Below are 14,195 nucleotides of genomic sequence, written 5' to 3'. Positions count from 1 at the left end.
TACATGCTAACCATACACACACATTTCCACACTCACACCATCTGACCAAAGCCCCTCGCTGAAACGGACACAGCCGCTCAGACTGTGACACGATGGATCAATGCCGACAGCCCTCCGACCTTCCTCCTGCCCCATCTCCCAACACCTCCTTTGACTGACAGCTCCCATCAGTCTGTGTCTAATACTCCCTGGGCACACATGCATGGATGCAGTAATACAAACACACACACATCCCTTAAAAAAAAAAAAAACTACTTTTTTTTGAGTACTTGATCAGGCTCGTCTCTTATTCTTACCACCCCTGATTGTATGATCTTTCATTTCATCAGGTCACCTTGACATCAGGACAAATACTTGACATGCTGACATGCTACTTTCCAGTGTTCGGCAATGCCTGCGGTGCTAAAAGTAAAATGAGGATGTGATGTGCACATTTTGCAGGTACTCAAGGATACAGTGTGGACCGTAGGTGCCAGCAGATCTTACTATTGCTTAGTTGTAGTGTTATAGTCTGGAGTTAAGCTTTTTTTTTTGCTCATGCTATTCATTCAAAATGTACACTATAAGCAGACTGTAGTGCCTGTACGATGCAACATATCTGGTGTACTAGACCTTTTATATCGTTATGCTTGGAGGATGTTGTTTTTGTAAAACTTGTCTTTGTGAGACATTATGTAATTTCTGTTTGGTTTTCTGAGGAGAAAATAAATGCACATGAATGGAGAATAACATAGTGATGTCTTCTCCTGCATTGAAATGTATTGCATTAGTAAGATTACGTAATAACTGAGCAAAAGCAGACTCCCTGAAGCAAGTGAAGCTTTTACTCCAAAGTGTTTCAGACATTTGTTAATGTACTTCTTCTTTCCTTTGACAGTTACGCAATATTTTTTTTTTTTTTACAATAGCATGTTACATCATAGCAGTATTTGTTGGAGAGTTTAGACATGGGGCATGTCATGGAATGAAGCACCTAACAGATCTTACAGTTCGTTAATCCTCGCCATTTTTTGAGATGAACAAAAAAAAAAAGTTCAGTACAGTATGAAAATATATGAAATTGTCGTCCAAAACAGTTTTACCAGATGGAAGTTCTTGAATATAAAAATAAGTCAACATCTTCACAAAGGACATGTTTTGCTTTCAATTGATGTCCCCAGAAATGTGCTACTCACACAGAACACATTACACAGCTTGTGATCAACACATCCATCACCAAACACTCTAAACAGCAAGCAGGTAGTTTCAAGAAGTTCTTCCTCTGTGACACTTTCCTCCATCAACAAACAAATCAACTGCAAAATCCATAGTTCAAGAGGCAGCAAGACTGAAAGCTGGATACAGCAGCAACTGATGCTGGTTGCCGTCTCTCCCTCTCTTTGCACGTCTCTGATACAGCATGAGTGTATCTCTGGCCTTTGAGTCAAAGCAGTGCAGTGCAATAAGGGCTCCCCTTACACAGTGGGAGTTAGTGCAGCGCAGGCACATCGTGCTGCCCTACCAGTGCTGGCACATCAATACACTGACCGTACCACACACTTAAACCCAGAGGCTAAGATTCTTCAAAGTCAGTTTTCCTTATTCTACATAATAGTTTGCATGGAGGAAAAGTAACTAGTTTAGATATGTTGTGTTTTTTTGCCCCTGTCTTCCAAGTGCGTTGTTGCTTGGCTGGAGGTCATGCCCAGTAGCAAACGCAGTGACAGCAAGAGGAACGAAAAGGAAGTGAAGCAGGTGGCGAAAGAGGAAAATACGAGCAGAGGACAAAGGAAAGGGGAAGGTGAGAGAAGACGAGGACAGGGTAAATGGAAAAAGAGGACAGCGACGGGAGATGAGACAGGGGACAAAAGAAAAATAAAGCCTGGGTTTCTGCATGTAGCTCGCTCAGTGCGGTTCATATGCCTGCAGGTAATCTCTCTCCATCTCTGACCTTGAGCGCTTACCTCAGGACAATCATAACTTACGCCAACTCGAGAGAGAGAGAGAGAGAGAGAGAGAGAGAGAGAGAGAGAGGGGCACAGCGCTGACCCAAGCACATCTCTAGAGGAAATCACCCCCACTCGGGGGGGGGGGTTTACGCTGCCAAAAGCATTAACTTCCAACGTTTTTTTTTTTTGTCCAACACAGCATGCAATCAAGCAAGAAAGCAAGCACTGGCATTGTTTGTCTGATGAGTCTGTACACTGCACCTCTCTCTATTCCTCTGTTGTTTCTTTCTCTACCTTCTCTCTGCTTTTGACTGTGCTTTTAGTCTTTTCTCATTCGTTCCCACCATGGGGGGGATTCAGTGTTGTTCCCCTCAATTTCATAATTAGTAAAAGACAGCTATTGACTCTGCCAGAGTAGCTTTCAAAAAGATATGAAATTAAAATGGGAGAAAGGGGAAGGTGAAGAGAGGATAGAAAAGTGGGACAGAGGACAAAGGGTAGATGGGATGGGGGGGGGGCTACCTGTGTAGCATTGGTGCCACAACTCATTTAGTATCTCATTTAATTATTTTTTTTAAATGGAGCTGCCCAACACATAAAGAGCAAGTACTGAACCTGTAATTCAAAAGGAGGAACATAAAATAAATAAATAAATGTGATTTTTAAAAACTGGACTACATGGCAGTTATTCATTGTCTTTGGTCAGACATCCCCTCCTCTCTGCTTTTCAGCTTGACAGAAAACCAGGGTGGCTTCCTCTCAGAACGTTGCAGAGTGGGAGTGCTTATCAAGAATTAATGACGCCTTTCAGACAGAAACTTAACAAGCCATACTTATCAGGAATCTCAAAAGTACGATTCCTGGTGCTCAATAAGTTCGGGGCTTTCAAATTATGATGAATGCTTAAAATTACCTGATGAGTCATCTTAGATTAGCGCACTAGAGTTTTGAGTGAGCTTGTGCGTTGTGTGCTGAGGGAAAGACTTCCTCAACCCCCAAGATGTGGTGAGGCAAATCAGAAGCTGCCAAGAGAGGAGGAGGGTCGTGCCCATAAAAGTGGAAGCTTGGATCAGTGAGCAAACTACATTTTCCTTTTAGCAACTTCACAGGGTGAGATGACGTGAATGGAGGCATGAGAGTGTTCTTCAGTGGCAACACCTAAATCCAGAGCTTTCTTTAATGGGTGATGGTCCCTCTGTGCGTCTGTGCGTACACTGATTTAATGGACTCGATACAATCACCATAAAAATCAAATGGGTGACACGGAGTGCACTACAAAATCATTCAAATGACTGCTATGGCTGATGTTAATAGCCAGTGTTAAACACAAGCCCGGGTGGAGATGAAGAAGAAATCACTCCGAGTGTGCTTAAGATTTTCCACAGAAGCTTTTTTTGTGTACATATTTAACGGAGGCTCTGTCAAAGTCACTCCCTGCTAAATATAATAAAGCAGTCTGAGTTCCAATTCAAAGAGTGGCTAAAGTAAATTCCGGGACACTGTAAGAAGTGATCCAGAATTATTCACAGGAAACCTTACAGACCTAATTGATAGACAGACATATACAACCACACATTCAAATACATATTCACCAAAGCACGGGTGGCTTACCAGAAGTTGACCAGGAAAGGATGTTCAAGGTTCTGCATGATCTGCAGCTCTTTTAAGACGTTCCTCACTTCATTCCGCTCCACGCATTTTAGCTTGTTCATGTACTTCATGGCGTACATCTTCTTAGTGTCCTTCTTCTGTACAATACAGACCTGATCACAGAAAGGTACATTCTTTCACTGTTATGGTCAAAAGGAATACTGAATAATGTCTGTGTTCTGCTTGCACATCTCTGTCCTATGCTCCAGTACGCTCAAGGATGTTAAAAGTGACTCATACACAATATTGCTTTTTGCAAACTTTAAACAGCCAATCATCCAAACAAAATGATAATATAGTCCTTATTGCCAGTATGATAAACCGCATGATAACATATGATAAACATAATTATTCCTCTTGGGCAAAATTATATAATTCTAAAACTGTAGCCACAAAGTAGTGAGATGCATCATTCTTCTATGTTTTGTCAAGTATGGTCATTAGTTAGGTTGCATGATACATAGGAAAATAAAAATTCTGATGTCTGTTTGACACATCAATTCGTGTTTATTATCATTCATCCATGTTTGTCTAAAGCTTCATTACTTGAGACTCATGGACACATTTAGTGTTATAATGCAATAACCAGAAATGTTGCCCATCTAAGGCTGGAAGGAAACTTCAGGATTTCTCTTTAATCTCTGTGATCACAAATGTAATCCTCTTTTAAGATGTTCAACTTTTCACACCAGTTTGCCTTTTAGAGTGGGGAAACATCATGCTACCATTCATTAGAAACTGCTACTGCATGTCAGTAGGGAATGTAGACCTTTTAAACAACACTTGTTGCACTTACATCAGTGAAAATAAAAAGCATGACTCATGTGACGCAGCAAAATGCAGAATACAGCACCTGCAATCTGGGGAGCTGTTATTGCATGCATATATATATATATATATATATATATATATATATATATATATATCAAATTGTATATGATTACCCCCTTTTGACAATGCGTCCGAGAATAGCCACTATTTTCAATATGCAGCAGTGCAATACCCCATATTTATTTGTAGACGAGCTTGTGTGTGCTACAAGCGTCAATAAGCCAGTGATTACTGCTATCTAAGAGAGTGATCTGTGGACCAGCTGGCACAGTTAATCAGCCAAACCCTGATCGCATCACTCCTCCCTTTGAACAGCTTGCCATCTACTGTGATTAGACTGCTTATCTGTTGTTGGACAGAGTGTAGATGCTTTATGGGTCTGTGTATACATGTGCATGGGAGTGTGCATGTGCGTCGCTATATGTGCTTGCATGTACTGTAAGTGCTGATGTGAATTACTCTGCACTATATGGCTTAACAGCAAGACTGCGACCACCTCTGATTTGTGTCTGTGGAGCTGTTGGTTGGTCTCGAGCAAATTAAACCGGAAGGCTTTGCTAGCTTGTGTATGATAACTACTGACAGAGAGGGGACGCGGTATATCATTTGTTACGCCAAATGTCCACGTGCCTCTTTAAAAAAAACTAAAGGGGACCATGTAGAGCTGCAACAATTATTTAAACGATAATCGTCTGATAACTGATTATTTGAGTCAGTTTTCAACTAGAAAAGCTTAACTTTCCCCGCTTCCATTGTCTACATTGTAAGGATTTTCTGCTATTTGTTGTATAATGTGATAGTAAAATCAATAACTTCAGGTTTTGGAGTGTTGTTTGGACAAAACAAGCACTCTGATGATATCACCTTGGGCTTTAGGAATGTGTGATGGTCATTTTTCACTATTTTATGACACTTTACAGATCAAGTGAATAATCTAGTCAGTGATCAGTAATTGCAGCACCAGGATCATATGAAACATGAACAACATGTGATATTCTAATTTATTATGTAAGACTGGATCTAGTTTAGATATATTTTTAGGGTTTCACATATTACCTATTTCTGTTGGTCTTGTTTTTAAGTGCATCTGTTGTAGGCAGGCTCCTGAGCAACACTAATGTCCTTGTGGACTGTGTGATAGTTTATATGTCAGTACTGGTTTTTACCTTCCATATGTCCATCCAACGTATTTGTCTGTTTGTTTTCTTTTTGTTTCCCCATTTGGGATTAATACATTTATGAAAAGAAACATGGACTTACTTTTCCGAAGCTTCCTTTTCCTATTGCTCTCAGGATCTGGAAGTGGTCGAAATTTACTGTGAGAAAGAAAGGAGTAGAAAATCTTGGTTAATTTATATGAATTACAAAACAGAAATTTAAACCTGAAATCTGATTTTTCTTTTTTTTCTTTTCTCCTTCACTATTGAAACAAGGTGAAAATACTTTACAATATCAACAACAATATTAAAATGTGCTACAAGTGGATACAAGCTTCCATAGAAATCAAATGACACTTCAACTCTTTTACAATGAAAAATAGAACAAACTATCATTTTAAATGGATCATTGAAAATGGAAATGGATGAAGTGTACAGTTACAGTAGGTCTGTGAGGTTTGCTTTGAGCTCATTTGAACAATGCAGACAGTCATGCTGCAACAGATAGAGGTCTCCAGGGCAACAGCAGGTCACTGACATTATATAGCAGAGAATTTAAATGAGCTTCAGCATAAAGATGTCTTCTATGATCGTTGCATGTTTTTCTACCGAACAAAAGACTAATTTTTGCAGCTCAATATCCTTTCAGTCTCTATCATTCACTCTTCTCCTCTTATTACACATTGTCTTACTCTCTCTGTGTCTCACCCACACACACACACATACACACACACACACACACAACACACACACACACACACACACACATAAATACCCTAACCAGAGCTTAACTCCCTATCTCACTCTCCATCTATCAGCAACATTTATCGCCAATTGGAACCGGATGGGGCTGTTTGTTTCTTGCTGCCATGACAACCAGGACAGAAGGTTTTCCCTCTCTGCAGTTTCCTTGAGGATGGAGCAGCTGCTGCCCACTCTCTGCACTCCTCTGGCCATACACGTACATTCACAATGCATTCACAATCTTTCCCAAAAGTACACGTATATTCGACATAAAGTGCTGACTGAAAACATCACCTGCTTCTCCTGCGACTGTAGGCCTACGCCGTGCACACACTCAAACACTCTGTAATTCTGCCAGCAGTCACTAGATCTATTGGATGTGACAGTTAATGTTATGCTCCGTTAGTCACGTATCACTGGCACTTCCTCCTCTCACACTATCTGTGTTGGGAGTGTTTGCACAACCTACTCTGATAGGGACCATATGTGGCCTGCTTTATAATGCACACACACACACACACACACACACACACACACACACACACACACACACACACACACACACACACACACACACATGCATACACTTACAGATGACAATGTATATACTAAACATACACACAGACACACACTCCAGATAAACATGGTCATTTTCCTGCTGAGCTACCCAGATTCTCCTCTGATGGGTTTTTCAGAGAGACAGCTGTGGTTGTGGATGAGAGACAGAGAGAGAGAGAGAGAGAGAGAGAGAAAGAGAGAGGCAGGCATACAAAGGGGGACAGGGGGAGAGAGAGAGCGAGAGAGGGAGGGAGGGAGTGAGATGGACACTGTCACATTTACCAGCAGAACTTTGAATAGTTTAATGTGCTGTATTAAATGATGGACATATGAGTAACAGAGTGTGTACTGATTGAAATCTGCACGAGTGGAATTGACACATTGACAGCCTTTCCATGGCTTAAACTAACTGAGGAAATCATCTGACCGAGGAACTCATCTACCAGTCAATTGGAATTTGACTGACATATGCTAATCAGATTGGATTGAAGTAATCACGCTTGTTCCGTTTGAGTCTCTTGTGCCCTCCTGCATGACTGTACTGTAATGAATGTCTATACCCTTTCGTTCTGTCCGTCAGAAGTTGTCTCACAAATCACCACATGTCCACAATAAGCCAACAAACATTTGCTCTCTGTTGCTCTGTTTTGGGTAGTAAAAAAAAAAAAAAAAAAAAAGACGTGATCAGATTACGATTCTATTTTGTAAAAATGGGGATTATTTAACTGGATTATAATTTTAACATTACATCATTTTTTTCTTTAAAAATACTTAGCAGAGGACACATTTGTGATATTAAAAATCTTTCAATTCTTTTCTGTGTCCATACACTGATCAGCCCTAACATTATGACCACTGACAGGTGAAGTGAATAACACTGATTATCTGGTTATCGTGGCTCGTGTCAGTGGGTGGGATATATTAGGCAGAAAGTGAACATTTTGTCCTCAAGTTGATGTGTTAGAAGCAGGGAAAATGGTCCGCATAAGGATTTGAGCGATTTTGACAAGGGCCAAATGGCTAGACGACTGGGTCAGAGCATCTCCAAAACTGCAGCTCTTGTGGGGTGTTCCAGGTCTGCAGTGGTCAAAAGTGGTCCAAGGAAGGAAAAGCAGTGATGGGGGGCCAAGGCTCATTAATGCACGTGGTGAAGGCTGGCCCATGTGGTCCGATCTAACAGATGAGCTACTGTAGCTCAGATTGCGGAAAAAGTTCATGCTGGTTCTGACAGAAAGGTGTCAGAACACACAGTGCATTGCAGTTTGTTGCGTATGGGGCTACATAACATTATGTCCACCAGGGAACCCAGGTGGTCCTAATTTTATGGTTGATCGGTTTATTCTTTACAACGGTTATAATGTTCTGCTGTCTTATAGAATACACTTCCATTCCATTCCATTCTTATTGATATTTCTTGTCTTTCTTTGGATATTCAGTGTTGAGGTAATCCAAAAGTACCGTAAAGTGATCAGTTATGTTAATTTAACATTGTCATACTTGGATTAGGTTACTGACTACATTTTTTAACAAATACTTAATAATTGTATTTGATTATATTTTTAAAGTAACCCTCCTGACCCTGGTTTTGGCCCTCCGTCCACACTAAAAACTACATATACTCCAAAACTCACAAACACGTGGTCCTCTTTATACTCATACTGCTCGTATATTTTGGGCTGCTTGTGAATCTTTGCAGAGTTGTCCACATCGGCCCCTGTGGATATGTGCAAATGATGCAATTTACATTATTCAGATCCTACCAGCTACTCAGACACAAAACTTGCTATTTGAGTGCAGGCCAGTGTTTTCAATTGGAAGCCTGAAAACCGGCAACTGCAAGTTTTCACATGGACAAGGAAATTGAGCTTCTGGACAATGATGACATGAGCCTGGACAGGGTTGATGTATCATTAATGTTAAGAAGACAAATGCTTGTTCCCTCTGACCCTCTCTATGATCACTCATTTTCAAATATGAGGCTGGCATAATTTAATATTTTCCTCATTGTCAACAAGTCAAATGAAAAGGCCAAAACCAACAATGTGTTTAGTGAATCTCGCAATACTAACTCCCCTACTGTCTGTTGCACTCAGCCCCAAGCACATTTATTCAGACACAAATCTTTAGAAAACAGGGCACAAATAGATTTTTTTTTTTTTTTTTGAAGGCTCAGTAATTCCCTCAAACAGCAGTGCTCGGTAGTTTATAGTAAACATTACTTAAGTAGGTTAATAGTAGTTTTGTTGGGATCAGTGGCGGATTAATACTCATTTGCTGCTCTACTGAGCATTTCCAGCAGCAGGATGATGTATGTATGTGGAATTGACTCAAAATAAACTACTGCGTTCTAGTTCAGCCAGGAAGGAACATCAGCCAGTGCAACAGTGTGGCTCATTGATGTGTGTGTGCACTGAAGGGCAGGTAAATTACCTGTATCAAAACACAGTATAGAGGAGTAGGTGATTACAGACAGCAGGGGGAAACTAAAACAGTTTAACCCGCTGAGACTCTGTAGACAACCAAGATGTGTCTCTCCTTTGTTGTATAGGACAAAGAAGAAGAGATTCAGCTTTTGTCCTGCTGAGGTGTTTCTGTGTTGCAAACATAAGTGACGTTTTTAATTGTGGACGTACTGTCTCTCCCCCCCCCCACACACACACCACTCTCTCTACCTCTCATTCAACGCCTCTCACACAAAAGCCTGTAAATCACTTAAGGACCCACCAACGTGGTAACATCAGTGCTCTCATGCTGTTGCTCTGACAACTGAAACAAAAACCCATGGGTCCACTGCAATGTGAATAAAGCATGATCGGCAGTAAACAAGGCCTGTCCATTAACCAGAGGCTCCCGATTATACGAAGTGGAAAACGTATGTGGCACACAAGGAACACATGTGGTACACACATCATTCTCAGAGGAGATAAACATGTCTTGACAGAGTTCACCTTCATGCACCCACCTCTGTAAATCAGCTACTATAGGTTGAGTATGAACTACAAAATATGCACTTGACTCTGCACTGACGCCAGCAAGGAAAACTGTCTATGAATTTATTCTGAAAATAAATTCAGATTATTTTCTTAAAGGAAATTTAGTTTTAACATTTGCCGCTCTGCAAGAAATGTATTTAGAAAGACAGATTATTTTTTATATTGTCTTTGTGACACTTTTTGGTTCTGCTGTAAAATATTTATGTCTAGGTTGTTTTGTATATCTATACATTTACAGTGGTAGAAGTTTCAGATCCTTTACTAAGGTAAAAGTACTAATAGCACATTGTGTGTGTTGAGTCAGAAATACTTATTTCTGATAATTGGTCAATACAACTTTGACAATTCACTGTATAAACACATTTACTGATAGATATCCCCGCTCCCCTCACCCTTGATAACATTCAGAGGGTAAACAACTTAAAGCTGCAGTAGGTGACTTTTATGTAAATTACTTGTCAGGATACAGAGAAAGTTTCAGCAAATATGACAAAAACATAAAAAGGTTTCAAGTTTAAAGTAACTGCATTTACGTTGTTGTCTACTTAAGTCATACTTAAGATTAAAACTGATTTTAAGTCAGTTTCATAAATGAGGTCCCTGCATTCAAAAAGTATATAAATATTATCAGCAATGTGTACTCAAAGTATGGTAACTACTTTATATAGTGTAGGGTAGTTTAATCTATAACAATGTATCATATTCTGTAATATCATCATGTTTGTAGCGTCACTGTCCTTTGAGAACCACGTATCTCTTAAAAGTCAACTTTTCATCAGCAAACACAAACAGCCCTTTTTCAGTTTTGTGACAATGCATTTTCCATCCAATCCAAGAGCGTTTAAAAATTGTAATTGTAAACCAACTTGAAACTACAGCTATCAGACAAATATGGTGGAGTAAAAATACAATATATATGCCCACGAAACGTAACGGAGTAGAAGTATAAGGTTACATGAAATGGATAAATAAAGGGATCAAGGAGAACCATTTTTTGTAAACAAGGAACCTGTTCTTCATTACCACCAACTGAACAGTCAGAGAGTTTTTTCAACTGCACAGGAACAATAGATGAAAATGACCTCAGAGCTTTTACATACATTGATAATATATTTTAGAAATGTCAGCATATATTAAAGTTTACTGTTGAATTAACAAACAAACCTAAATCCCACCTCTGTGGCCAATATTACCTTGGAGCGACCTTTAACGTTCCTGAAGTGTAAAAGTGAAAACTCAATTTGCATCTTTATTGCTACTCAGAGAACTCCGCATATGATGTATACTCAACATGCAGCGAACCCGTCTGGTCCCTGCAACCTCAAAAGGAGAATCCTGCCTATGTCTGATGTGAGTTTCATCAGCGAGGGGGATTACTTTGTTTTCAGTGAGCGGGGCTTTTTCCTAATTCAAAACGATGTGTCTCTATGTTTATTATTCCCCGTGCCCTCGGTGAAATCGCCCACGCTGTTTTGTGAGAGAGAAGTCGGAAAGGTGTACTGTTGCATTAACTCAGAGTTCAGAGAAGCTCTGTTATGAGTGACATTTCCAGAACAGCACGCTAGATGACTAAGCAGCAAGGTTAACCATGAATAATGATTTCCTCTTTGATAGAGGTTGCCTCCAGTGAAAAAGAGAAAGCCACAGATATGGATTTCATCAGGGTGCGAGGCAGTAATTTGACACACAATAATGAAATACCTCTCTCACCAGATATACAAATAACAGAAAATTCCCATTATAATTAATGCAATTTTAACCCTTCAAATAGGTTCAACTGAAAACAGATATTACAGTTTGCAACTTTATAAATAGGAAACAAATGTATCACATCATCTAGGATGCCAGATACAGAGAAAAACCAATTTGCTCTCCTGTAAGAAAAACCTGGGAAAACCACTCCACTTCTGACTAAATCACTGACTCATGTAACGCTGACTTATTTGAAGTCCTTGGGGTTCAGCCAGAGTGGAATTAATTTCAGAGACTGACTCAGATCAATAAATTCACATTGTATTATCTACTCATGTCACAAAGAAAAGGGAAATAAATTCAAACCATGTAATACTAATGCCAATCAATGTAATAACTTTTTTTGACGCTGACCTTGATGGCGATCAGTGTGACAGAATTTAAGATAATAGTCTGGCAAGATTCAAGCAGGTTTCAATATTCATAAATATGAAGACTTTACCACCAAAGCCAGCATTAGAGGTAAAAATGTCCACAATAGTTCATTCAGTATCTTTGGGTTTCTGAAAACAACTTTCTATTCTATTCCATACCCTCTACTATATGTATCTTTGTGTAAATATACAATGTTGCGGCTATGTCAAAAGTCAAACTGTGGCTACAGTAAAGGGTATTCCTCTTTTCCATAGCTGAGGAAGACTATAGTGACAGACCTAATCAGCATTATAGCAGTCTTAACCATTCACGGTTAACAGGAATAACTTAACCCATTGATAAGACTGCAGACCCACCTTCCCAGTGTATCTTTACTGGATTTGAGCCACAAAAGTAGAGAAACCAAAAGAAGTCAAACAAGAATTCTTTTGGATGTTTCATTACTCACCCTCGTCTGTGTCATCGGTGACCGGAGCCTTGCTGGACTGTCCGAGCCCCATGGCTGCCTCCTCTTACAGATTCTCCTGTTATGCTCCCCTTAGCTCAACTCAGCATCAAACGGCCTCTCCCTCTGAGATGCACTCATAGCCTGGTCAACACTAGCCCCCTCACACACACACACACGCACACACACACACACACACACACACACACTTTGTCTCACGTGCTGGACTGCTCAACCCTGACACATACGCAGCAGTTGGCTCGGTTTTGCTGACTTGATCAGGTCCTGTCTTTCTCTTAATTCTCCACCTTGACACAGCCACACATCATTGAGCACACTCACACACACACACACACACACACTCAGTAGAGCGCTTGGGGGAACACTAAAGGCACTGAAGCGCTGACACACTCTCTCTCTATCTCTCACACACACACACACACAGGCAGTACCACTACACTGTAAGTTTCCTGTCTGTCTTCACTGCTGTTTAGATGAACGCAGGCAGATGGACGTCTCTTGCCAGCCGGGAGGAGGGTGGGTGATGTGTTTGTGGCTGTGACCCTCTGTTGACTGAGAGTCTAACCTGTGAGGGGAGGCAGGAAAACATGACACCACCAGCAAAGAGAGGGGAGGAGGGGCAAGGGGAGGGAGGGAGAAAAAAGTAGAGAGGTAGAGCCATGAGACATGGACAGCTCCTACACAGCATCTAATGATCAGAGGAAAGATCCACACAGATAATAGAGTTTTACTAAAAGAAGAAAAAAACATGGCAAACTTAAATGACCTCCAGTAATAATAGCATGACAGCAGGTATATTAATGTTAATGCTGATTAGAAATTAACTTGATTAGTGAACGGGTGGAGGGGAGAGGGAGAGACTTTATTTTTACATAAGCAGGTCTCCCTCCTACTTCTTTCCCTCCTTCATTCCCATCCTTACTTCCTTCATCTGTCATTTATCAATTATTTAATTTTTATATTTTTAATCTCAGACTCATCCCAGTGGAGCGCCGTCTACGAGTGCATGTGTGATGAATGGTATGATCTGTTTTCCCATTAAGAAAACAAAATTGGGAGGCTTCTGATTTATAGTTTGCTGGTGTTGTGCACTGTAAATGGAATCCCTCAGGCTGCCCTCTTCAGGACATGAAATTGCATGACTATCAACGCTTTTGTTCCACAAACTGACAGAAAAAAATAAAACTGCTGTCTCATGAAATATGTAAGCCTGGATATGAACTAACCAAATGTGTAGGCATGTCAGTAGGCTGTGTATCCCTGTAAAAGCCTCGTCCTAGAGAAAGTTGGTGTGTCAGAAAAGTAAGTTGAAGTTTTTAATGACATTAATTTCTTCCTATGGCACTACAATATTCATATCACAGCTCCACTATGTGGGCTTGCTGTTGCATCCTTTTAACAAGGAATGACAGCGTGTCCCATAACAATATCTTAAAGGAGACTGAATGACTGACCTGAGTTATGATGAGATGCGTTTGAGGCTTAAATAGGCAAACTTCAAGTCATCGTGGCAACATTCAATCCGCGAGGGGAAACCCTTTTCATGAATGTCATTCCCAGACTGCATGATAAGGTCACCACGGCATATGTGAATAACCCTCTTGGGGTTAAATGAAATATTCAAAAACTAGTGCGGGAAGCCGCAGTGCTGAGCTCCCCGCAGAGGACATTGTGCCTCGGATCCCTTATCTGATCAATTGAAGAGAAACATGCGCTGAATAGAAAGTATCCCCCCCTCCCG

The 14,195-nt window shown here is 40.4% G+C and overlaps 1 protein-coding gene across 3 annotated transcripts in view; it reads right to left on the bottom strand.

Moving 5' to 3' along the window:
• Positions 1-14,195, bottom strand: part of stk32a (serine/threonine kinase 32A) — a 64,574-nt gene that overhangs the window by 49,993 nt on the left and 386 nt on the right. Inside the window, exons 1-4 of one of the 3 annotated variants that reach the window (XM_051401655.1) lie at positions 13,909-14,125; positions 12,437-13,019; positions 5,670-5,725; positions 3,540-3,691 (exon numbers count right to left, since the gene is read on the bottom strand). In XM_051401655.1, coding sequence (XP_051257615.1) covers positions 3,540-3,691; positions 5,670-5,725; positions 12,437-12,488 — 260 coding nt within the window. In that variant the 5' untranslated portion in view covers positions 12,489-13,019; positions 13,909-14,125. Of the gene's footprint in view, positions 1-3,539; positions 3,692-5,669; positions 5,726-12,436; positions 13,020-13,908; positions 14,126-14,195 lie in introns of those variants that run through there. The other 2 variants (XM_051401653.1, XM_051401654.1) reach the window with 2 other exon arrangements.

Source organism: Dicentrarchus labrax, unplaced genomic scaffold (assembly GCF_905237075.1).
Source record: "Dicentrarchus labrax unplaced genomic scaffold, dlabrax2021, whole genome shotgun sequence".
NCBI lineage: Eukaryota > Metazoa > Chordata > Actinopteri > Moronidae > Dicentrarchus > Dicentrarchus labrax.
This window is presented reverse-complemented; position numbering and strand designations above follow the sequence as displayed.